General features: G+C 40.5%; 1 protein-coding gene across 1 annotated transcript in view; it reads left to right on the top strand.

The window, feature by feature from the left end:
- The window catches only part of cbx7b (chromobox homolog 7b), a 29,153-nt gene extending 5,791 nt beyond the window's left edge, over window positions 1-23,362 (top strand). Inside the window, exons 2-6 of the mRNA XM_051934470.1 lie at window positions 8,875-8,918; window positions 11,547-11,612; window positions 12,009-12,078; window positions 17,795-18,137; window positions 19,694-23,362. Coding sequence (XP_051790430.1) covers window positions 8,875-8,918; window positions 11,547-11,612; window positions 12,009-12,078; window positions 17,795-18,137; window positions 19,694-19,839 — 669 coding nt within the window. The 3' untranslated portion in view covers window positions 19,840-23,362. The remainder of the gene's footprint in view (window positions 1-8,874; window positions 8,919-11,546; window positions 11,613-12,008; window positions 12,079-17,794; window positions 18,138-19,693) is intronic.
- Window positions 23,363-24,067: the final 705 nt, after the last annotated feature.

The raw sequence follows: 24,067 nt of genomic DNA, 5'->3' as shown, positions 1-24,067 counted from the left end.
GCAGTATGGAATGTTTGTTGAAAATACTTGGGTCATTATTGTCACGTGTGTGGTAAAAGGCTTACTCACATGTGCCGAAGAACATACAATATGTCAGCACCATCATTAGGACAACGTTACCTTGAAACCTCAGTCTTCCTTATCTAACAAATCCCAAGATTTATAGTGCCTGTACTAAAATATCTATCTATCTATCTATCTATCTATCTATCTATCTATCTATCTATCTATCTATCTATCTATCTATCTATCTATCTATCTATCTATCTATCTATCTATCGTGCCTACTATACTAAAATATCTATCTATCTATCTATCTATCTATCTATCTATCTATCTATCTATCTATCTATCTATCTATCTATCTATCTATCTATCTATCTATCTATCTATCTATCGTGCCTACTATACTAAAATATCTATCTATCTATCTATCTATCTATCTATCTATCTATCTATCTATCTATCTATCTATCTATCTATCTATCTATCTATCTATCTATCTAATCCTGCCAACTACGCTAAAATATCTATCTATCTATCTATCTATCTATCTATCTATCTATCTATCTATCTATCTATCTATCTATCTATCTATCTATCTATCTATCTATCTATCTTTCCTACTATACTAAAATATCTATCTATCTATCTATCTATCTATCTATCTATCTATCTATCTATCTATCTATCTATCTATCTATCTATCTATCTATCTATCTATCTATCTATCTATCTATCCTGCCTACTATACTAAAATATCTATCTATCTATCTATCTATCTATCTATCTATCTATCTATCTATCTATCTATCTATCTATCTATCTATCTATCTATCTATCTATCTATCTATCCTGCCTACTATACTAAAATATCTATCTATCTATCTATCTATCTATCTATCTATCTATCTATCTATCTATCTATCTATCTATCTATCTATCTATCTATCTATCTATCGTGCCTACTATACTAAAATATCTATCTATCTATCTATCTATCTATCTATCTATCTATCTATCTATCTATCTATCTATCTATCTATCTATCGTGCCTACTATACTAAAATATCTATCTATCTATCTATCTATCTATCTATCTATCTATCTATCTATCTATCTATCTATCTATCTATCTATCTATCTATCTATCTATCCTGCCTACTATACTAAAATATCTATCTATCTATCTATCTATCTATCTATCTATCTATCTATCTATCTATCTATCTATCTATCTATCTATCTATCTATCTATCGTGCCTACTATACTAAAATATCTATCTATCTATCTATCTATCTATCTATCTATCTATCTATCTATCTATCTATCTATCTATCTATCTATCTATCTATCTATCTATCTATCTATCCTGCCTACTATACTAAAATATCTATCTATCTATCTATCTATCTATCTATCTATCTATCTATCTATCTATCTATCTATCTATCTATCCTGCCTACTATACTAAAATATCTATCTATCTATCTATCCTGCCTACTATACTAAAATATCTATCTATCTATCTATCTATCCTGCCTACTATACTAAAATATCTATCTATCTATCTATCTATCTATCTATCTATCTATCTATCTATCTATCTATCTATCTATCTATCTATCTATCTATCTATCTATCTATCTATCTATCTATGAAGTGTTTGAAATAAAAACAGCAGCATCTACTGATAAACATTGGAATTACAGTATAAAGTGCATATAATTAAGTTTGGCATTAAGGGAGATAATATTTTCTTTAAAGGAACAGATATGTGGTCTTAACACACTTCCCATTGTCCTTCTTCATTCTCTTACTGCTTATATGCTGCATGAACTTATTAGGATTGAGTTTCGCGTTAATAGCCCTACTAGGGTTGATGTTTGCATTAATAGCTCTGTTATCATCTAATTTCTTCCTGGCATTTCTAATTGTCTGCATCTGTCCAGAGGTCCTCCATTTAGCGCTCTTGCACTGATTTTTAAACTATAAGCATTCAAACACCACCTTGGACTTGTGTTGTCCTGAGCTGGTGTTGTACTGAAATCCAAGAAGGAAAGGAGTTTCTGAAAAGATAATTTGGGTTGTTAAATCTGTAAGGAGCTGAAATAACAGTTAGAGGTGGAAATCAAAACCCAGCATTCTTTGTCATCTGATCTGGTCTGCTTCAGGGGTCTTGTCTCAGACTCTCAGTCCATTATTTTTTTAATCATTGCCATGGATACAGTCCGTAAATCTGTGTGAAGAGACGTTCCATTGGACATATGGATATTGGAGTATATGCTGATGATCTGGTTGTAGTGGAAGACTCTGCCTCTGACAAAAGGCATCCGAAAGTAAAAGACTTAAGAGAAAATGATAGCAAGTCTGAGACAATGGCATGCTGCTCAGAAATAGATGAGCCCCTAAAAGTTTTTGGCTGTAGAGGAAATACACTGAAACAAGCAAAAACAGTTAAATATCTGAGATCAGTGATTAGTGCTACAGGAGAATGTGAGGTGGATTAGAGACCCTGAAATAATGCTGCTTGGTAGAAGTGGAAAGAAAGTGGAGAGGAATGAAGGTCATTAGGAACAAACAGAATACATGTGTCTGAATGAGAGGGAGGTCAGTGGAATGGTGAGGATGGGGAGAGTAGAGTTGGCAAGGTGGATGACTTTAAATACTTGGGATCAACAGTAGAGAGTAATGGGGATTGTGGAAGAGAGGTGAAAAAGAGAGTGCAGGCAGGGTGGAATGGGTAGAGAAGAGTGTCAGGAGTGATTTGTGACAGACGGGTATCAGCAAGAGTGAAAGGGAAGGTCTACAGGACGGTAGTGAGACCAGCTATGTTATATGGGTTGGAGACGGTGGCACTGACCAGAAAGCAGGAGACAGAGCTGGAGGTGGCAGAGTTACAGATGATAAGATTTGCATTGGGTGTGACGAGGATGGACAGGATTAGAAATGAGGACATTAGTGGGTCAGCTGAGGGTGGATGGTTTGGAGACAAAGTCAGAGAGGCGAGATTGCGTTGATTTGGACATGTGCAGAGGAGAGATGCTGAGTATATTGGGAGAAGGGTAATAAGGATAGAGCTGCCAGGGAAGAGGAAAAGAGGAAGGCCTAAGAGAAGGTTTATGGATGTGGTGAGGGAGGACATGCGGGTGATGGATGTGTCTGAATGTGCTCCATCTCACAGCAGACATTTTGGCAGATAGAAGTGAATGGAGAAGGAGAACCAGTGTGGCTGACCCCTGCCCAGTGAGGCATTTAACAGCCCGAAGGACAGAAAACCCCCAAGTCAGCCATTTACTCTGCCTGTGCTCGTAAGATGACATTTTCAAACCACTTAACCCAGTTCAGGACTGGTGCTGGAGCCATTTCTCACAGCAGCGGGTGCAACGCAGCATCAGTCCATCGCAGAGCCAAGTTTTAGAGCTGCCAATTAATCTACCCCGTTGGCAAAACGGCATACTGCTGCGGGGTCCAGTCATACGTACACCCCAATTAAAATAACCCACCCATCTATCGGGGCAGATGATGTTCTGGCCTGGGGTTCAAATCCAAGAAGATGACTTGCTGAGTCTGGGAGGTTAACCCCCCCCCCCCTGCCTTTCTTGCTACTCCCTTGTCTAAGTTTGAAATGTTAAAAATGGCCACAAACCCTGAGGCATTGTGGGATATGCCTCTGCCAAATGTAAAATGATAATATTGATGGCCATTGTAGGCTTGTTATGGCAGCAGGGAATACCAGTTCGATTAAAGTTACTTGATAATGGGCTCATTGGCCTCAGAGGATAAAGGCCTAGGACATATCATTCATAATACACTGACCTTCATGATTACTTATGATGCCCACAGGATGTGGCCTTTAGTGATTTTTGTTCTTGACCTCCTTCTGGCATAAATTAAAGAACACGTTCTGATGGTGGGTTTATCGACGGATGAGTCGGTCAATTTTTATATTATTATGTAAACACGGCTCGTCATGGAGGCTCACTCTTTAGTGCTTCTTCCTCACCGATGTGTTCAAATCCCGCACCCCGTCTGTGGGGTCTGATCGGGATGTCCTCCTTCATCCCTAAACACAAACTGATCGGTGGATTCCTAGCGTGTGCCTGAGCGGGCCAACCCTGTCCACAGCTGCCTGGCATCCATTGCTGACCGGGATGGTTCATGCAGTCCGTGAATTTGAACATAATTAAACAGAACTGAGAATGTTACAAAAAGCAAAAAATAAATAAATACAATTCATTTCCCGGGAGCATCCTGCTCCCACATCCCAGGGCCCTCTGAATGCGAAGAGGAAGCTGAGGGAAATGCATTGAAATTTGATTATGTGGACCATGCAAATTCATGCAAATTAGGCTAAAGATGTACATTTGCATTTAAATGTGGGTAGAAATAACAAAACTAGCCTCTTCTACCCGGCCATGCCAATTAATTGCAGCAGCACACGGACAAATAACGCATTCTGATGTAATATTTGGAATGGCCTCAAAACTGCAGGAGTGACGCGTAGTGTAATGATTTTGGAGAATGAGAATAAGCCGGACTGGTAATTAGCAGAGTTTTCCTACACATGAATATTCAAGTGATCCGCAGCACAATGGACAGCTGACCTGGGGGAGCAGCCCTTCAGTTCGGTAGGCTGATGCTTAGCTGGTTTCAGGGGTCTGTGACTGGTGGTACAAGCTCACGTTCAAGTCCGCTCAATGTGTTAACAGCCTACAGTAAGTGAAAAGTTAAGAAAATGACTACGGCACCGGCTTTGGCCAGATTATGAGCAAGAGGTGACAGGGCAGATGGCAGTGCAATAACGGCCTCCACATCTACAAGCATATTGAAATAGGAAGCTTTACTTTTCATTTAACATAACACGGGGAAGTGTGTGTGTGTGTGTGTGTGTGTGGGGGGGGGGGGTTGCTCAGCAGCAACAAGTGCAAGGCTGGAAGCAGACTCAGTTGGGGTGTCAGTCCATGGTGGGACCAAATGTTACTTTCCTTTCCTTATTATTTAGCTGATGCCTTTACCAAAGGGGACTTAAAACATCTGAGGTACAGTTTGTTACATTCTTTTTGGACCCCAGAGGAAGCCCACACAGACACAAGGAGAAGATACAAACTCCACGTAGGGAGAACCTGGGATGAGGACCCTGGACTCTTTACTGCGAGGCAGCAGGGATACCACTGCACCATGGTGCTGCCATTATCCATCCATCCATCCATCCATCCATTTTCCAACCCGCTGAATCCAAACAGGGTCACGGGGGTCTGCTGGAGCCAATCCCAGCCAACACAGGGCACAAGGCAGGAACCAATCCCGGGCAGGGTGCCAACCCACCGCAGTAAATAAGGAACGCTTCACGAATTTGCATGTCATCCTTGCGCCAATACACAAGTGAGGCAAGCACATCGACAAAATGAATCCTACTAGGAGAGAGAAACTCGCTTAGCCGCTGATAGACAAAGAAGGTGAGCACATCAGCAAATCAAAACCACCGAGGAGAGAGAACCTCGCTTAGTCGCTAATGCACAAGCAATGCGATTGATTGATTGAAGTGCCAGTATCCAAAGTTTCTAGGAGCCCGGGATTTTTACAGTATGGGCTTACACAGCTAGTTATATTACATTATATTAGCTGTTCTTCCCAGCTAAGACAGGGTGAAACATAAGTAATCATCTCAGACCAGAGTGTTAACATTGGCAGTATTGGTACAGAATTCATAAAAGCAGTGCTAACGTCAGTGATGCTCCATCTGTTGGATAGCAGAGACATAGCAACTGGACGGAGCCACAGACACTTGACCTTTTATTATATTATATTATATTATATTATATTATATTATATTATATTATATTATATTATATTATATTATAGGGCGGCACGGTGGCGCAGTGGGTAGCGCTGCTGCCTCGCAGTTAGGAGACCCGGGTTCGCTTCCCGGGTCCTCCCTGTGTGGAGTTTGCATGTTCTCCCCGTGTCTGCGTGGGTTTTCTCCGGTCGCTCCGGTTTCCTCCCACAGTCCAAAGACATGCAGGTTAGGTGCATTGGTGATTCTAAATTGGCCCCTAGTGTGTGCTTGGTGTGGTGGGTGTGTGTGTGTGTGTCCTGCGGTGGGTTGGCACCCTGCCCGGGATTGGTTCCTGCCCTGTGTTGGCTGGGATTGGCTCCAGCAGACCCCTGTGACCCTGTGTTCGGACTCAGCGGGTTGGATATTATATTATATTTATATTATATTATATTATATTATATTATATTATATTATATTATATTATATTGTATTATATTATATTAGGAGACCTGGGTTCGCTTCCCGGATCCTCCCTGCATGGAGTTTGCATGTTCTTCCTGTGTCTGCGCGGGTTTCCTCTCACAGTCCAAAGACATGCAGGTTAGGTGTGTTGGTGGTCCTAAATTGTCTCTAGTGTGTGCTTGGTGTGTGTGTGTGTGCGTGCCCTGCGATGAGCTGGCACCCTGCCCTAGGTTTGTTTCCTGCCTTGCGCCCTGTGTTGGCTGGGATTGGCTCCAGCAGACCCCCATGTAGTTAGGATATAGTGGGTTGGATAGTGGATGGATTATATTATATTATATTATATTATATTATATTATATTATATTATATTATATTATATTATATTATCAGTCAGTCAGTTATTGTCCAACCCGCTATATCCTTACACAGGGTCACTGAGGTTTATTATATTATATTATATTAGATAGATAGATAGATAGATAGATAGATAGATAGATAGATAGATACTTTATTAATCCCCAAGGGGAAATTCACAGAATTCATATATTATATCAGTGGTTCTCAATTGTGAAAAAAAAAAAACAAGAATCAAAAATACGAAAAATACATCTATTGAAACCAAAACAAATTAAACTACATCCTGATACTAGAAAAATAAATATAGAGTTAGATAAATGTCGATGAAAGTTAAGTAGGTATAATAAAATATGCATCTATGATATATCATTAATTAAAAAAGAACAAATTGGTATTAGTGGGCTCCTTTCAAAAAATTATTAGGGGGGGCGCGATTAAAACTGTTATGAAAACTCAGGTCGCAAATACTTGAAGGTTGAGAAACACTATATTATATTATATTATATTATATTATATTATATTATATTATATTATATTATATTATATTATATTATATTATAGTATATTATATTATATTATATTATATTATATTGTATTATATTAGCTGTCTACCGCGTCACCACCCGCGTAGTAGTGAAACAGGACAAACTTTAAAAATCAATAAAAAAAATTAAAAATATATATAATAATTTGTATTGAAAAGAATTTATATTGATAGCTTTTGTATCCAAGAGCCTCTTGATATACAATATTTTTGGTTTTGCTATTTGGGCGAGAATGTAGCTGTGATCTCTTTGCTAAAAATGTAAAAAGTTGGCAAGGTATCTCTGGTCAATTGGAAGGTAGGTACGCTCCAACATCAAACGTTGCCACCGTATCTGATCGTGTTGAGCTCTGACGGGAGAGCATCCCCCCATTAGGGAGAAGAGCACATGGCCGTGATATCAATGCTAATGAGCAGGTACCTTCTATAACACACATGTAGATGTAATCTCTATCTCAAAAATGTCAAATGTTACTCCTAAACAATTTCTAGATGCTAATGTCTGCTGAACAAACAGGTATCACTAGCTAAGCGGAGGTAAGGTACGCTGTAACACGTGGCGATAGGTAGAGCGGCTCGAACAGCGGCTGGCGTGTGAGTGAAGATGGCCCTGACCGGCTCCCAACTCTGGGCCCACAGCGTCTCTCTAGGATTTGCGCAAATAAATCGGTGCCGCATTATGATACTTAGTGCGATGAGAGAAGTCTCAAATTCAACCGGAATGTTCAAGCAAATTATAGAAAAAACCCGATCTAAATCCATTAAGTAGTTCTCTCGTGAAAAGCGAACAGACATACAGACAGAAGACAGACAGACCTTGGATTTTATATACGTATATAGAGATTATGTACCTGTTAATAGGATTAAACAGGTTGGGCAATATCATGTAATGATATATTCTATTTTTGAACATTAACTCTCTTGCTGTAGCTAAAATTTTCATTTTTAAATGTGACTTTTATATATTAATAGCTGAAAAACAATTGCATACTCATTCCTCAGCACATACTGTAGGGTTTTTAGGGTCATTATTGTTTGGGTCTATACAACATATGGAGAAAATTTCTACTTTAATTTGGCCAAATTTGTGGATTCAAGCGTCGTGTCATGTTCAAACCCGCACAGTCCAGGCCAGGGTGCTAGAGCCTACCCCAGTCAGCACAGGGCACAAGGCAGGAACAAACCCTGGACAGGGCGCCAGTCCAGCGCAGGGTGAACGCACACATGCCCAGACAACAAACACACCCCAGGGACAATTTAACTTTGAGAATTCAGCTCTTTGGACAGTGAGAGGAAACTGGAGTACTCGGAGGAGACTCACAGAGAGAACATGAAAACGCTATGCGAGGAGGACCAGAGACGTGAACCCATGGTCTCTCCTTACTGCCAGACAACAGCACTACCACTGGGACACCCCTGGATTCAAGTGTTAAAAGCTAAAACATGTCTGTTTTTATCATAATCAAGTGTATTTTTATAAACAATCCTGACTTCTCACGCTGCCTTTTTCAAAGTGATTTCCTTTGGCAGTTCTCCTTTCTAATGGTTCTCTCTTGTAACATCTCCTGTCCCTTTAGTGTTTCTTTTCTTTTCTTTTCTTTTCTTCTCCACCTGTGATTGCATTCTTTAGAAGTTTCCTTTCACTGGTAAAGAATCTGAATGTTTTGCTTGCTTCATAACCTCAATTCTCAGCCTCTCTCTTTCTCTGTTTCTTTCTTTCTTATTTTTTTAGGGGAAGGTTGAGTATCTCTTGAAGTGGAAAGGATGGCCACCCAAGTAAGTTGCTGTTCAGATGTTGAGTGTATTGATTATAAAGTGCCGCTCGTAAGTCAACCTCATTTCTACTTCTATTTGTGTTTTACATGAGAACAATCAAATATAAATAATCATGCACCTTTACTCCAATCTTTCAGTTTCTTTAGAAGAGCTTACAAACAGGCCCAGAACATCCTTTGGATTTAGAAATGTAATGTAATGGAGTTTCCTTTTCTACTTTCTCGTATAGGGAAAGTACTGTAATCGTCAAAAGATTCAATGTCGAGATTTTGATGAATCTCGACCTTTTAGACCTCCTTGACTTTCTCGTATACAAAGTATAGGTAAAGTATTGGAATCCTCCACAAATTAAATTTCGAGAATTTGTTTTAGACCTCCCTGAGTCCAAAAATACAATTTTTGGGAATTATGTCTGTGTGTCTGTCTGTGTGTGTGTGTCTGTAAACATGATAACTTGAGTACGATTTCTCTTAGGTCAACCAAATTTTGCATACAAGTATTCGGTACAAAACGTAGATTTCTATCAACTTTTGGGCTATTTCCGCTAACTGAAAGTGGTACTTTAATTTTTGCTCATGCAGCTGCAGAGTCCGATTTATTCAACTTTACTTTTATAATAATTGTTCAATATATTATTAATTTGATTTGATTTCTTGTTGATGGCTCTTTAATGTACCATCCATCCATCCATCCTCTTCCGCTTATCCGAGGTCGGGTCGCGGGGGCAGCAGCTTGAGCAGAGATGCCCAGACTTCCCTCTCCTCGGCCACTTCTTCTAGCTCTTCCGGGAGAATCCCAAGGTGTTCCCAGGCCAGCCGGGAGACATAGTCCCTCCAGCGTGTCCTGGGTCTTCCCCGGGGCCGCCTCCAGGTTGGACGTGCCCGGAACACCTCACCAGGGAGGCGTCCAGGAGGCATTCTGATCAGATGCCCGAGTCACCTTATCTGACTCCTCTCGATGCGGAGGAGCAGCGGCTCTACTCTGAGCCCCTCCCGGATGATTGAGCTTCTCACCCTATCTTTAATGGAGAGCCCAGACACCCTGCAGAGAAAACTCATTTCTCTTTAATGTACATAAACATATAATCATGGTCTTGCTGTTTACTCCTCAAATATCCATCCCCATATCTGAGTGTACGAGAAAGTCTTGGGGAGACCACTCCTGATTTTTATGTTTCTTATACAGGGTGAGGCAGAAAGGACGGACGTTTTTTACAAAATCACAAAATTGTTAATTTTTTCTTACAAAGAAATTTATTGAAAGATTTGAGTTCATATTGAAATAGCATTTGACAAAATCAAGTGTGGAAAACAACATCTCCCATGTGTTGTCCGTTATCACTGATGCATTTCTGAAGGCATTCATGGAAGTTGGCCTCCACTCTTTTCAACATCACTCTGTCGATTTGGGCGACTTCCACGCGAATGGCTTCCTTCAGTTCCTCCAATGTATGGGGCTTATGCTCGTATACATGTGCCTTGAGGTGACCCCACAAGAAATAATCGCACATGGATAGTCAGGGGACTGAGGAGGCCAATGAATGTCACCAAACCTGGAAATGAGGTGACCAGGGAAGAGAGGGCGAATAACATCCATTGATGCTCTAGCTGTGTGGGCTGTCGCCCCATCCTGTTGAAACCACACGCCGTTTTCGTCATAATTCACGTAAAAAGAAGTTGTTTATCATCTCGATATAGCGCTCCGAACTATTACTGAGGTCAAGTTCAGAAGAATGCTTCCGAGCAGATCGACTTGGACTGCGCAGCAGGGCTAGTCGTACGTTTCCAACATTTTCAGGGGTGTGTGCCATTCGTGTAACCCCCGACGGTCTTTTGTTCATTAGTGTACCTCGTGTACAAAGTGCTTTAACCCAACGTAGGATAGTGTTACGAGCGGGAACAGCTTTATTTCTGTGGATATTGAAATGGCAACGAAACTCACGCTGAACTGCGGTAATAGATTGGTTGTTCTTGACAAAACAGTCGTACGCAAAAACGTGGTGTTCTATCGTCCATGGCTCCATCGCTTCAACTAAAAAGAAAATAAAAAATGCTAAGACTTCGCAAACCTAACGCCACCTACCGCACATCTGTCACTCCATCTAGTGGTGAGTTCTAGCCATTTCAAAGACGTCCATCCTGTTCTGCCTCACCCTGTATTTGTATTGATGACCGTTTAAAAGACTAACTGAGTCCGGTGCTGAGACGCCCACAGCGTGACTCTCAGTCTCGTAAAGTGCTAGTAGGCTTAGGGCGTCTGCAGCGTGGACTTCACATTTTCATGGTTTCCCTTCTCACCAGTTAATCACGACGATTCATCAAGCAGCTTCAAATGTTCACTACACCAGTCTTTGTTTCAATTTTCCGATAGGTTAAGGGTGACCTTCATTTATAAGTAAGTCGTTGCTCCCTGTCAGTTTGCATTTAGTAGACAGTAGAATAGAGTGGCTGAGGGGATGGGTGTGAAGATCACTGACTGTAGAAATCGGTGACCCTGCTCTAAAGACTCCCTGAGATGTTTCTGCAGTCCATCCTGTCATGTCATCATTTCATGTCCTTGTCATGTATTTGGCCCACTGTATGAAATATGATCTGATTGGCCGGTTAACCTGTTGGTTGTTTTTGCCAGGTACAGCACCTGGGAACCAGAGGATCACATTTTGGACCCTCGGCTAGTTCTGGCATATGAGGAGAAGTAAGTAGTGGATAAATAAAATGGTCCCACCTGGGGGTAACCTGAGGATTTGTTCCCATCAGAAATCCAAATAGCCAGCTAACTTGTGTGCTTGTCCAACTTTTGGACCAACAGGTCAACTACCTCTTGTGTGGGAGCAGAGATGATGGTTTATTATTGCTAATGAAACCTTGAATATGTTTTTTATTTGAATAGTGATGTTCTGATAGGGTAAAAAAGCTGTGGCAGAATCTGAAAAGAAACTTTTTTTTCTTAATAAAGAAGAGTATGAGTCGAAACAGTGGGCTCGGTTTAACATGGAGGGCCATTCATACAAGGGTTGAATTTTTTATAGCTGTTGTATGAAAGCTTCAGACTGCTGAATGGATTAAACGATTTATGTCTTCTGTCTTCCAGGGAACAACGTGATCGGACACTAGGGAACAGAAAACGAGGACCAAAACCCAAAAAGAGACTTGTTTTGCAGGTAGGGTTGCTGTTGTTGAGGTGGGTGCGGGCTAAATAAAACAAGAACTTGTGACCATTTTTACATAAGATGGCAGCACGGGACCTAAAGCGGACACCATGCCTGTATTGTCAGTCCATCACAAGATGTTCTCATGCCCAGTCAGTTCAGTATCCAGCTTGGGAGAATGTGCACCCTCGACACAGAGACGCCCCAGCTAGGTACCGAACTGAAGTCCAAAGTGGTGAGAGATGAACAACACTATTGGGTTCATAAGTACTTGGACAGTAATACTATTTTCATAATTGTGGCTCTGTATACCACCACAACAGATTTGAAATTAAGCAATCATTATGTGATTGAAGTGTAGACTTTCAGTTTTAATTTAAGGGTTTCACCAAAAATATCGTAGGAGCCATTTAGGAACAACAGACATGTATTTATATACTAACTGTGTAAATCTGTGCTGTAAAAAGTCCAGGGTCCTAGAAACTATTGAAATTGTCAGAAAAGAAAACTGAAATGTAGGAATGTCAGGTAATTGAAAGGAACTCTTCTGGGCATCCTAGGAGGTTTCGTGTTGCTGACGTGCTTTCGTTGTTTGTGCATTAGCGGCTAAGCGACTTTGTGTTTCTTCTGGGGTTTCCTTTTGCCTGCATGCTCACCTCGCTTCTGTATTAGCGGCAGGAGGAAAAGTAAAAGGGATACCGTTTTGCCAATGTGCTGGCCTTGCTTCTGTCTTAGCCGCTAAGCGAGTGCCTCTTTCTTCAGAGGTTTCATTTTGCTGGCGTGCTGGCCTTGCTTGTGTATCCTCGGGGGCGGAGCCCTTACCCCGACTCCACCCCTCACTTCCTGGCCTGACAGACAGACACACATACTTCTCACAGGTAGACGTTTATATATAAGACTAGCTGTGTAAGCCTGTGCTGTAAAAAGCCTGGGGTCCTAGAAGCTATTGAAATCGTCAGATAAAAAATTGAAATCTAGGTAATTGAAAGGAACTACTCTGGGCATCTCTCTCCTAGGATAGTTTCATTTTTTCGACGTGCTCTCATCGTTTGTGTATTAGCCACTAAGCAACTGTCTTTCTTTGGAGGTTACGTTTTGCCAATGTGCTCGCCTCGCTTGTGTATTAGATAGATAGATAGATAGATAGATAGATAGATAGATAGATAGATAGATAGATAGATAGATAGATAGATAGATAGATAGATAGATAGATAGATAGATAGATAGATAGATAGATAGATAGATTAGCAGCGGGAGGAAAAGAAAAAGGGATACCGTTTTGCCGATGTTAGCGGCTAAGTGACTTTGTCTTTCTTCTGAGGTTTTGTTTTGCTGATGTGCTCACCTCGCTTGTGTTATTAGCAGCTAAGCGAGTTTTCTGTTTCCTCGGAGGCGGAGCCCTTACCCCGACTCCACCTCTCATTTCTGGGCCGGACAGACAGACACACCCACTTCCACACGTAGACGTTTATATATGAGATTTGGTCCACCTATTTTCAGGGGCTCTTTTCTTTCAATCCAGTTCAGTTTATCCATATTAATATAGTTTAAGGTCAGGAGGATGATCTAAGATTCACTCATCCATGCATTTATTGAGATATCCATTCTCTTTCTTAACTCTTTTAGGAAAAATTTTTTTTTTCTTTTCACCCGGAGTTGAATAAAAAAACTCTGTTTTCTAAAAAGCACACAAAGCAATAGTTTCACACACAAATCAACATAAAATCCTTATTTATATAACAAATGTCACTCTGTTTTATGTTCCAGGAGCCTCCACAGTGTGAAAATTCACAGACTAATCCATACTGTTTGTCTCATCACTTATAAACTGAAAGGCACTTTCTGGAAAATAAAAACAGTTACCTGTCTTTCATTTTCAGTTTCCAGATCGCTTGCATCCAAATCAGAGTTTGATAAGTCAGAGTTTGATTCAGTAATAATGCACAAAAATAAATAAATAAATAATGCACACAGAGTTTTTTGCTTTGTGAATTCATTTCACTCTCTCGTCCAACGTCGATGCCATTCTAGACATTGTTTACACTACGCTACTCACACACACGCAGCTATTCGACGTCATGTCAATGAGAATTAAACTTCCTTGTGGTATACAGTAATCCCTCACTTATCGCGGGAGATAGGTTTCAAGGCCGACCGCGATAACTGAATTTCTGCGAAGTAGGGACACCATATTTATTTAATTATTTAACGTGTATTTGGACGTTTTCAAACCCTCCCTGTATTGTTTACAACCCACCCTTTACTCTATTAATAACAGGGACAACTGCTAAGCAATATGAAATTGGTAGATAAGTTTACACTTACTGTATAGCGAAGTACACGTAGCAGCTTGTAGGCGGTCATGACGTCATCGACCTTGTTGCAAAGATTCCTAAAGCAGATTCCATCCAGACTACTGCCTTATCACGTCCACTTGCAACTCGTTTTGCGCCCTGGTTAAAGGACACTGCGGCCGTAGATCTTATATGCTTTTCCTCCTTTTTAAATAAAAAGAATCGTGGACCCATTGATGCTGTAATGGTGTCCTGCAGCGGTGTAGCTGTTCCCTTCCTTCAACATATCCAAAACTTTTACCTTTTCTGCAATCATTTGCATCTTCTGTTGGCGCTTGGACACGGCCCCTGAAGCAGTAGCAGGAGCACGTTAATGCTGAATGAGTGAGATGAGACTTCCTGGTTAATGCAGCACTCCGTCGCTGAGCCAATCAGCAGCACACAGGAACTTAACTACATGCTCTGATTGGGTAGCTTCTCAGCCATCCTCCAATAGCATCTCTTGTATGAAATCAACTGGGCAAACCAACTGAGGAAGCAAGTACCAGAAGTAAAAAGACCCATTGTCCGCAGAAACCCGCGAAGTAGCGAAAAATCCGCGTTATATATTTAGATATGCTTACATATAAAATCCGCGAAGTCGTGAATCCGCGAAAAGTGAACCGTGAAGTAGCGAGGGATTACTGTAGAGGGTCTACCGATAACACAGTGTTAAGTTTTATTGACATTTACAGCTGTCTATCGCCCTCAACCCCTGCTGTCGACAAAAGTCAACATCCGCCCTGAAAGAGTTAATCCAGTTTAGGGCGATGACAGCAATCTTCTTTTTAATTATTATTATTTTTTAAATATTTTATTAAATTTATTAAAATCAAATAACATTTCATACAAGCAAGTTCAGTTTTAAAAAACTAGGTTCGAAACAAATCAATCCCCACCTATGAGAAAGAGAGCTAGGCCAACAGAGTAAAACTTTAATAGTAGGAAAAATAAATAAATAAATAAATAGAATAAAAAAGGAAAGAGAATCCGCTTCCTCCATTTAAATGCTTATTCTAAAATGTTATTGATCAGATCCTGCCAGGTTTTGAAATAGTTGTCTACAGATCCTCTAAGTGAGAATTTAATTTTTCCCAGTTTCAAATAGTATATAACATCGGTTACCCACTGACTTAGAATAGGTGAGTTAGGATTCTTCCAATTGAGCAAAATAAGTCTATGTGCCAATAGTGTAATAAAAGCAATTGCAGTTTGTTTTTCCTTCTCCATTTTTAGCCTCACTGGGAGCCCACCAAACACGGCTGTTAGTGGAAAAGGGGGGATTGTGCCACCAAGGCTGTCTGAAAGGCATTTAAAGATTTTGGTCCAGAAAGAAGTTTATTTGGTACAGGCCCAAAACATGTGGCCTAATGAGGTTGGAGCTCGATTGCAACGTTCATAGGTTGGGTCTTGTCCTGAAAACATTTTGGACAATTTTAAATGAGACAGATGTGCCCAATATATAATTTTAAGTTGAATAATTGTATGGTTTACGCATATGGAGCTTGATTGAATTCTGTGCATGGCTGCCTTCCACTCCTTTTCTAAAATGTTGAGTGAGAAATCCTTTTCCCAGTGTACTCTGGGATCTTTGAAAGGGAGGGACTGTAAAATGTTTTTATATATTATAGAAATGCTGTCTGAGTCCTCAAGACTGATCGAAATGTTTTACGGCACAGAGGTAGGTGAGGGGAATTGGGTAGGTTTTGTTTAGCAAAGTTTCTAATTTGGAAGTAGTGAAAGAAATGTGTTGCTGGAAAGTTAAATTTGGACTGTAATTGTTCGTAAGAGTTGTCTATGTACAAATCTCTAAGTGATTTAATCCCAAATGTTTTCCAGACATTAAAAATTGTGTATATTTGAGAGGGTGGAAAAAGGTGGTTCTCGTGCAAAAGTGCCACAGATAAAATCTTCTCTATCTTGAAGTACTTCCTACATTGGTTCCATTTTCTGAATGAATGAAGGACAATTGGGTAATTAGTATATTGGCGATAATTTGTACTTATTTCGGTATAAAGCAAGGAATATAAAGAAGTACTGCAGGATTTTATTTCTATTGTGGACCAAGCCTGTGTATGTTCATTTATTTATGTCAATGTCCAGATTTTTATAGCTTGTATATTTGCTACCCAGTAATAAAATTCAAAGTTAGGTAGTGCCATGCCACATTCTGTCTTAGGTCTTTGTTGGGTTGCCCTTTGGATACATGGACACGTATCCAAAGCAATCTGCTATCCATTTGTCCAGATTTAGACCAGATGAATCCACTTCATGGTCACATCCATCCATCCAGCCAGCCATCCAGTTTCAAACTCTCTTAACTCTCCTTCCTAATGAAGTTCAGAGTCATGGAAATAATCGGGTGTCCCATCCGGATTCAAAATAGATTAATTTAACTCAATCCAGTTTCATACCACATTAATCCAGTTCAAGGTTGTGGGAATAGCCTAATATCCATCCATCCATTCATTCATTAAGTTTCATACCAGATTAATCCAGGGTCATCATGAGTTGGTGAGCGATGTTGAATGGAGCATCTGTTCTCCATAGGCCACACTACCGAGAGCCATCTTAACACATGGGCATACTGGACATTTTCCCAGGGACTCCATCCTAATCTATGTATGTTGTGACTTGCTAAGTGGTTTTGTAGGTAGGGGCACCAGTGCATTGCTTTGCCGGGGGGGGCCTATAATGATGTTAAGACAGCCCTGACACTACCACCCAGAAACTGATACTAGGACAGTTTAAGGTGAGCAGCTAGCCATAGACTTAGGGAGAACTTTCAAACTCTCCAAAGAGAGATGATGCTTCACCTGAGACTTAGTGCTTCTGCCTCACTGTTACCATCTCCTAATGAGTTGTGACTCAGTCTGTCACTTTATCGCTGAATCTGTCACCTGTTAATCTTACAGACTCCGTAAGTGGTGTGAAAGAATCAGTCTCAACACACGAAAAAGGTTTGGGGCAGCCACTTGTATATTGTCCCTGACAGCAAAAGGATATAGAAACAGGATCAGATGTGTTCTCATTGAGTTCCAAACTGAACTGTGGAGATTAAAAAAGATGTCAGCTTTATAAGCCGAAAAGCGGAAGTGATGTCATTTGGCCGGAATCGGAAGTGATGTCAGTCTGGGCACCGGAGCCGGAAGTGGCGTTTTCCCGTGTTTGGCCTGCAGAGATAACAGGGGTAGGTTTAGTGCACCCCGCCACCCCCTGGCCAGGCGGGTAATTACCTCCATTTGGTCCACTCTGATCCCTCCTATTCGTACATGTGTGACAGTGGGCTCATTTCCAGAAGGTCAATTAGAGGAGTATCCTTTTGAACCTTTATTGGTGGGTCACTCTGATTCTCTCCATTCACTGGATGTTTGTCCTTTTGTTGCCCTCCACAGCGGATGTACGGGATGGACCTGCGCAGCGCCCACAAGGTGCAGGTGAAGCCACCGCCCCGATTGAGGCTCTCCCTGACACGCACGCTGAGGGAGGAGGTCCGTAACCACAGGGAGGATGAAGATGACGAGGAAGAGAGGCAGGAGCGGCCACAACAGAGCCAAGCCCTCTACAGGCGGCTGGCAACAGCAACTCGCCGAAAGTACAAGAGGGGCATGCCGACCTTTCTGCGGCTAGGGCCTCGACACCCCTCGGTGGAATACCTGGAAACTCAAAGCGAAGGACTGGCAGAGAGCTGGGACACCGAAAACATCGGGACACCACAAAGGGAACAGATACTCAACGGTTGGTACTGAGACAACTGGGTGTCTTTAGGAGATCTAGAGAAATTGCATGTGTGCCATTTTAAACTTATGGGATGGAATTGATGGCAGACATGAGGGGTTTGAGTCTTGAATGGTCAGCGTATTTGCACTGGGGTCTTCCTTTGTGCTTGTAGCTTTAGATTTTTCAGTCCACCTAGAGGTGCAATATACTGTCTCTGCCTACACGTTAGGTATATTACACAGTGTTTATCACCAAAATACCAAATCCTGTGTCAACAGTTGCCTTTTATTTTTAAAAGATTTAAACAGGATAAACTTGACATGTCCACCAGGGTGCGGCACAGGACAACTATTTAAACATGAATGTCTTAGGGTACACTTATCATAGTCTGCTTTACACTGAAGACCTGTCAACTTTAAATAGTCAATCATGTTCAAGATTAATCAGCAGGCCAGCAGTGTCACAATGGCCCATTTTGTACAAAAGTCTTTGAGGACGTAGTCTCCCTCTAGAATAGTCATTTGAAAGTGTGGTCCATGGTGTGCTATTGGTTCACGATCATCTGCTAGTTGGTCTTTGGGCTGACCTAGTCATCTTTCTTACCAGAATGTTCTTACTGATAAAGCCACATGAAACTGCTGTTAAGACACATCGACCATGGACCATACTGTCTAAACGTCTTCCCTTTCACAATTCTTGAGCACTGAGAGCTTCCAAAAATGTTTTTTTTTATCCTATGCCCCAATGTATGCCTCATCACAACTTGATCACAGAGTCCTACAGGAAGTTCCTTGGACTTCATAGGTTGGATTTTGTCCTGACATGTGGTGTGAATTATTGGATCTTATATAAACAGGCATAAGCCTTTCTGAGTGATGTCCAGTCAGTTTAGTTTGCAGCAGGTAGACTCCAATCAAGTTCTACACACATCTCAAGGAGAATTAAAGCAACCAGGATGTATCTGAACACGATTTGGAGTGGCACAAGATTGGGTCTGAAAACTTCTGTGAAGAAGAAATTTGATTGTGATTTTTAACAAATTTGAAACCCTTTTCAGCATTTTCACCTTGTCATTATGGGTTATTGAGTTTTAGATTGATGGTAAAAAATTTGTCCATTTAAAATTAAATTTACAACACAATATAGTGTGTAGAACGTGAGGAGTACTGAAGAATTTCTAAACTCACCGTATTTATCTCTATATTATGGTGTTGTCCTCTGTGAAGTGTCTGCAGAATCTGTCTGTCTGTCTGTCTGTCTGTCTGTCTGTCTGTCTGTCTGTCTGTCTGTCTGTCTGTCTGTCTATCTATGCTATCCCTACAATAATAGGATTAAAATCTATCTATCTCTTATCCTGCCTACTACGCTAAGATTAAAATCTATCTATCTATCTATCTATCTATCTATCTATCTATCTATCTATCTATCTATCTATCTATCTATCTATCTATCTATCTATCTATCTATCTATCTATCTATCTATCACTGTGTGTAACAAAAGTAGGGAGAAAAGAATTAATTTGTGATGAATGTCCATGACCCTCATTTTTTGTTCTTGCTTTTGTTTCTCTCAGGCGGCAGTGTGGAAGGCGGCTGGAACCCCGTAATGTCACCGGGTGAGATCACAGTGACGGATGTCACCATTAACTCTCTGACTGTCACTTTCAAAGAGGCACTGGCTGCCAAAGGCTTCTTCCGTGGCTGGAGCACTGAATTCTGAAACCACCCTAAGGGTCGCCTGCCGTGATAGCTCAGACCGTGACGATCGTGTTCTTCTTTAGTTGGACAGGTGTCTTTTGAAAGGACTGGGCAGCACTGGTGCAATCCTCTTTGAGGCAGCCATAGGAAGAAGAAAAAAAAGGCCTACAATGGAGGAAGTATGTGTGTGTAGAAGTTAAACTGGCCATTAGAGTGATGTTGTTTATATTTAAAAAAAAAATAATTTATGAGATACTTTTTTCTAAATTATTCCCAAATGATAGAGATCAAATAACCATGCAAAAGATTTTCATGATTAGAATTTTTAAAATCTATCTATCTATCTATCTATCTATCTATCTATCTATCTATCTATCTATCTATCTATCTATCTATCTATCTATCTATCTATCTATCTATCTATCTATCTATCTATCTATCTATCTATCTATGATATAGCACCTTTCATCTGTTTATCTGCACAGCACACCCTAGAGCACTTTGTCATTGTGTCCCAGCCGGGCCACCGTACGTTAGATCCCAGCCCCCATGCCACATACAGAGGAAACAGCTTGCTATTCTATTAATCCACCTTGGCAGAAAATGGTAGAGGGCACAATTGTGACGTACTGGGAGGGATTCTCACTTAGACATCATTCTCTGTTTCTGCCTATTTTTGGCACAGGCAAGAGCGGCCGTACAGATGACAGAGCTTCCCTTCATGCTTGACTGAAAGCACACGTTCTGAAGGCAGGGATCCTCGCTCATGGCCAGGACTGCATTAACTGGCTCACTATTGGCTTTATAAGGGGATGGCACCAGAGACCTGCATGTCTATGAATGTGCTCTGGCTCGCTTTCCTATATCTAATTCTTTATAATTTTTTTTTCTATCTTGTACAGTTCATCCATATGTCATGAGAGGTGGGGTCTTAGTAAGAATGTGGTTTGTTTCTTTGTATTGTGGTTGTTGTTTATCTCATTTTGAAGGCCGGATGGATTTTGCCTGTTGGTGACAGGGGGCATGAATGATACTATGTTAGTGGAAGCAGGCACAGCAGACCCCGTATGATCTGGCCTGAGGGGAGGCTGTAAATGCCCACCTCATTGTTTCCTAAGTCAGATGGAAGCATTTAAAATGTACAGGAAGCAGAGAAGGGCATCTGATCTGAAACTGCATACTCGAGCAAAACTCCAAGTGCTCCCCAGCCTCATGTGTCATCTTCCATTTGTGGATGTTTAAATGAAAATCTTTGAACTGCCTGAAGCCCTGTCACACTAGTATAGCACCAATATCAGTTGACAAGTGTGTCCATCTTATGCTTAAGAAGCTCATTTTCTCCATTTAGAAATATTTCGGAAGCTGTGCTTCTGTTCATATCACATGTAATTTCACGTCTAACAGGCAGAAGTAATAATGGTGGGTTACACTATAAATTGCATTCTGACATGAAGAGGGAAAAACAGTGAAACAGGAAATATAAAATATTCATTCAAATATTACACTAGACAACAAAAATTTTGCTTCCTGAACGCTTTTTGGTGTATCTCATAGGTTCTGGTCTGCTGATTATAAAATCACCTTTAGATTTTCCTGACATTAACTGTTTTATTGCACTTTCCTATTTTGTAATTTCCTTGCATATTATAAGTATACAGAACATATACAGTACAACAACTACATCTGGAATATCTGCGGTGACCTTAAAGTATTGGCCCTGGAATACTAGAAATGGACCTCGGATAGACTAAGGACTGCATAAGAGTCACATTACGTTAAAATGAACTGGCCACCATAAACCACTTATCCACCCAACAAAGATATTTTTGCCTCCACGTCTTATAAAACCTGGACTGATAAAAACATTTTGTGAAGGCGATCAACAAGGAAGGTGAAGGAGTTCATTGTCTGAAACAAAAGTTTCCTCGAGTTACCGATGCCAAGATTAAGAAAGACATTTTTATTGGTGCACAAATCACACAACGCAACTAGTGGTTTGAAGATCTGCTAGTGTGGCCGAAGGAAATCACATGGATGGCGTTCAAGGATGTTTGTTGAGAATTCTTTTGGCAACTATAGAACACCAAACTACATCCAGCTGGTTGACAACATGTGTGCAAGTGCAACATGTCGCTCGTGATCCATTTTCTGCATTTCACACTTGGACGTCTTCCCTGCTAGTCTTGGTGCAGTCAGTGATGAACATGGGAAAGGTTAACTGGGACATTACCATAATGGAAAAGTGGTGTTAGAGCAAGCATTAGCCGACTATTGTTGGACGCTGAAATGAGATTCATCAGATGCTCAGTACAAATGAAAATCAGCAGCAAAACCTTTTTAGCTCAATTGACTAATGCATCATTAAGTGATTAAACACCCTACATTCGATAAAAGTTAATTTTATGTTTCTCCAAATTCCTATGTGATAATAGTCAATCTAACATTATCACTGTGTTCAGCTTGAAGTGTTCCTTCATAATCACCAAAACTATGTCGGGAAGATATATTGTTGAAAACATTTGTTGTCCAGTGCAATATGGGGAATGTGACCCAGAGACAAAAATGTGCCACTTCTGTGAGGGTTTAATTTTGCGGTTGTCTGTGCCCTTCCGCCTGTATTTTCTTGCTCACTTCTTTTACTTAATTGACGCCCTGCTGCCTGTCCCATTTGTGATTGGCGTTGTGTTAATTCTCAATGGGCAAATGAGCTAATCTGTACACCCGCCTGCTTTTTCTTGCACACTTCTTTTTAATAATCGATGTTCCAATCCTGCCTCAAATGTGAATGGCGTTGTGTTAATTCTTAATGGGCGAGGAGCTTATCTGTGCCCCCCAGCCTACTTTTTCTTGCACACTTCTTTTTGTGAAGTCCCGCCCCCCCCCCCCCACCTTCCCCCCAACTTTATCCCAGGCACTGCTTCTCTTATGCACTTTAGAGTCGAGTTGACTATTTTCAGAAGGTGTTGTGTTAATTCTCAATAGGACATAAGTGGGTAAGCGCCACTCCACCACTGACAATATCACCCTTGACTTGCTTTATTGAGATTACGTACTTCACATTGTTTTGCTGCTAAAAAATTAAAAAAAAAAATCATCCCTAGGGTGGAAATTAAAATAATTTGCAATACATAAACCTTTTGGTCTATGGGATTAAGGAAAGGCATTAAGGAAGAGGACTGCTAGTGAGTACCATGTACCATAGCTATGCAGGGTATACATTGTGTAGCCATTAATTGTTTGGAAGTTTGTGTTTTCTTTTCTTTTGCTTATGAGAGGAAGTGGGTTGCAATAACAATTATGGGAATACCTGCAGTTATTACACTGGAGCTGTATTCTCAAACTGCTTAGTTTGCAACATCTGACAAATTGAATGTATAGTATGCGTTTTCCAGTAAAGACTATGAATAATGATTTTCGCGTTCTGTTGGTGAAATAATGGCATTGCTGTTTTGTGGCTTTTATGGTATGTTTAGATATAACATGTTAAGGATTATGAATCATGATTTGGGAATCACATTGCCATTTTGAGGCTCTTGGGGTGATATATCTGAACTTATGTCAAAGAGCCACAAAATGGCAGCCAGATTGTAATGCTTTAAGGATTGTGAATAATGACTTTATTGTGGTTCATAATCCAACATTATGATCTTGCTGCCGTTTTTGGCTCAGAATATAATGCTTTAAGTATTATGAATCATGATTTGGGAATCACATTGCCATTTTGAGGCTCTTGGGGTGATATATCTGAACTTATGTCAAAGAGCCACAAAATGGCAGCCAGATTGTAATGCTTTAAGGATTGTGAATAATGACTTTATTGTGGTTCATAATCCAACATTATGACCTTGCTGCCGTTTTTGGCCCAGAATATAATGCTTTAAGTATTATGAATTATGATTTGGGAATCACATTGCCATTTTGAGGCTTTTAGGGTGATACACCCGAGCTTACTATAAAAGCCACAAAATGGCGGCCAGATTGTAATGCTTTAAGGATTGTGAATAATGACTTTATCGTGGTTCATAATCCAACATTATGACCTTGCTGCCGTTTTTGGCCCAGAATATAATGCTTTAAGTATTATGAATTATGATTTGGGAATCACATTGCCATTTTGAGGCTTTTAGGGTGATACACCCGAGCTTACTATAAAAGCCACAAAATGGCGGCCAGATTGTAATGCTTTAAGGATTGTGAATAATGACTTTATCGTGGTTCATAATCCAACATTATGACCTTGCTGCCATTTT

The sequence above is a fragment of the Erpetoichthys calabaricus genome, chromosome 12 (genome assembly GCF_900747795.2).
Source record: "Erpetoichthys calabaricus chromosome 12, fErpCal1.3, whole genome shotgun sequence".
NCBI classification, from domain to species: Eukaryota; Metazoa; Chordata; class Cladistia; order Polypteriformes; family Polypteridae; genus Erpetoichthys; species Erpetoichthys calabaricus.
Note: the sequence above shows the minus strand (reverse complement) of the source record. Positions and strands in the feature narration are given on the sequence as shown.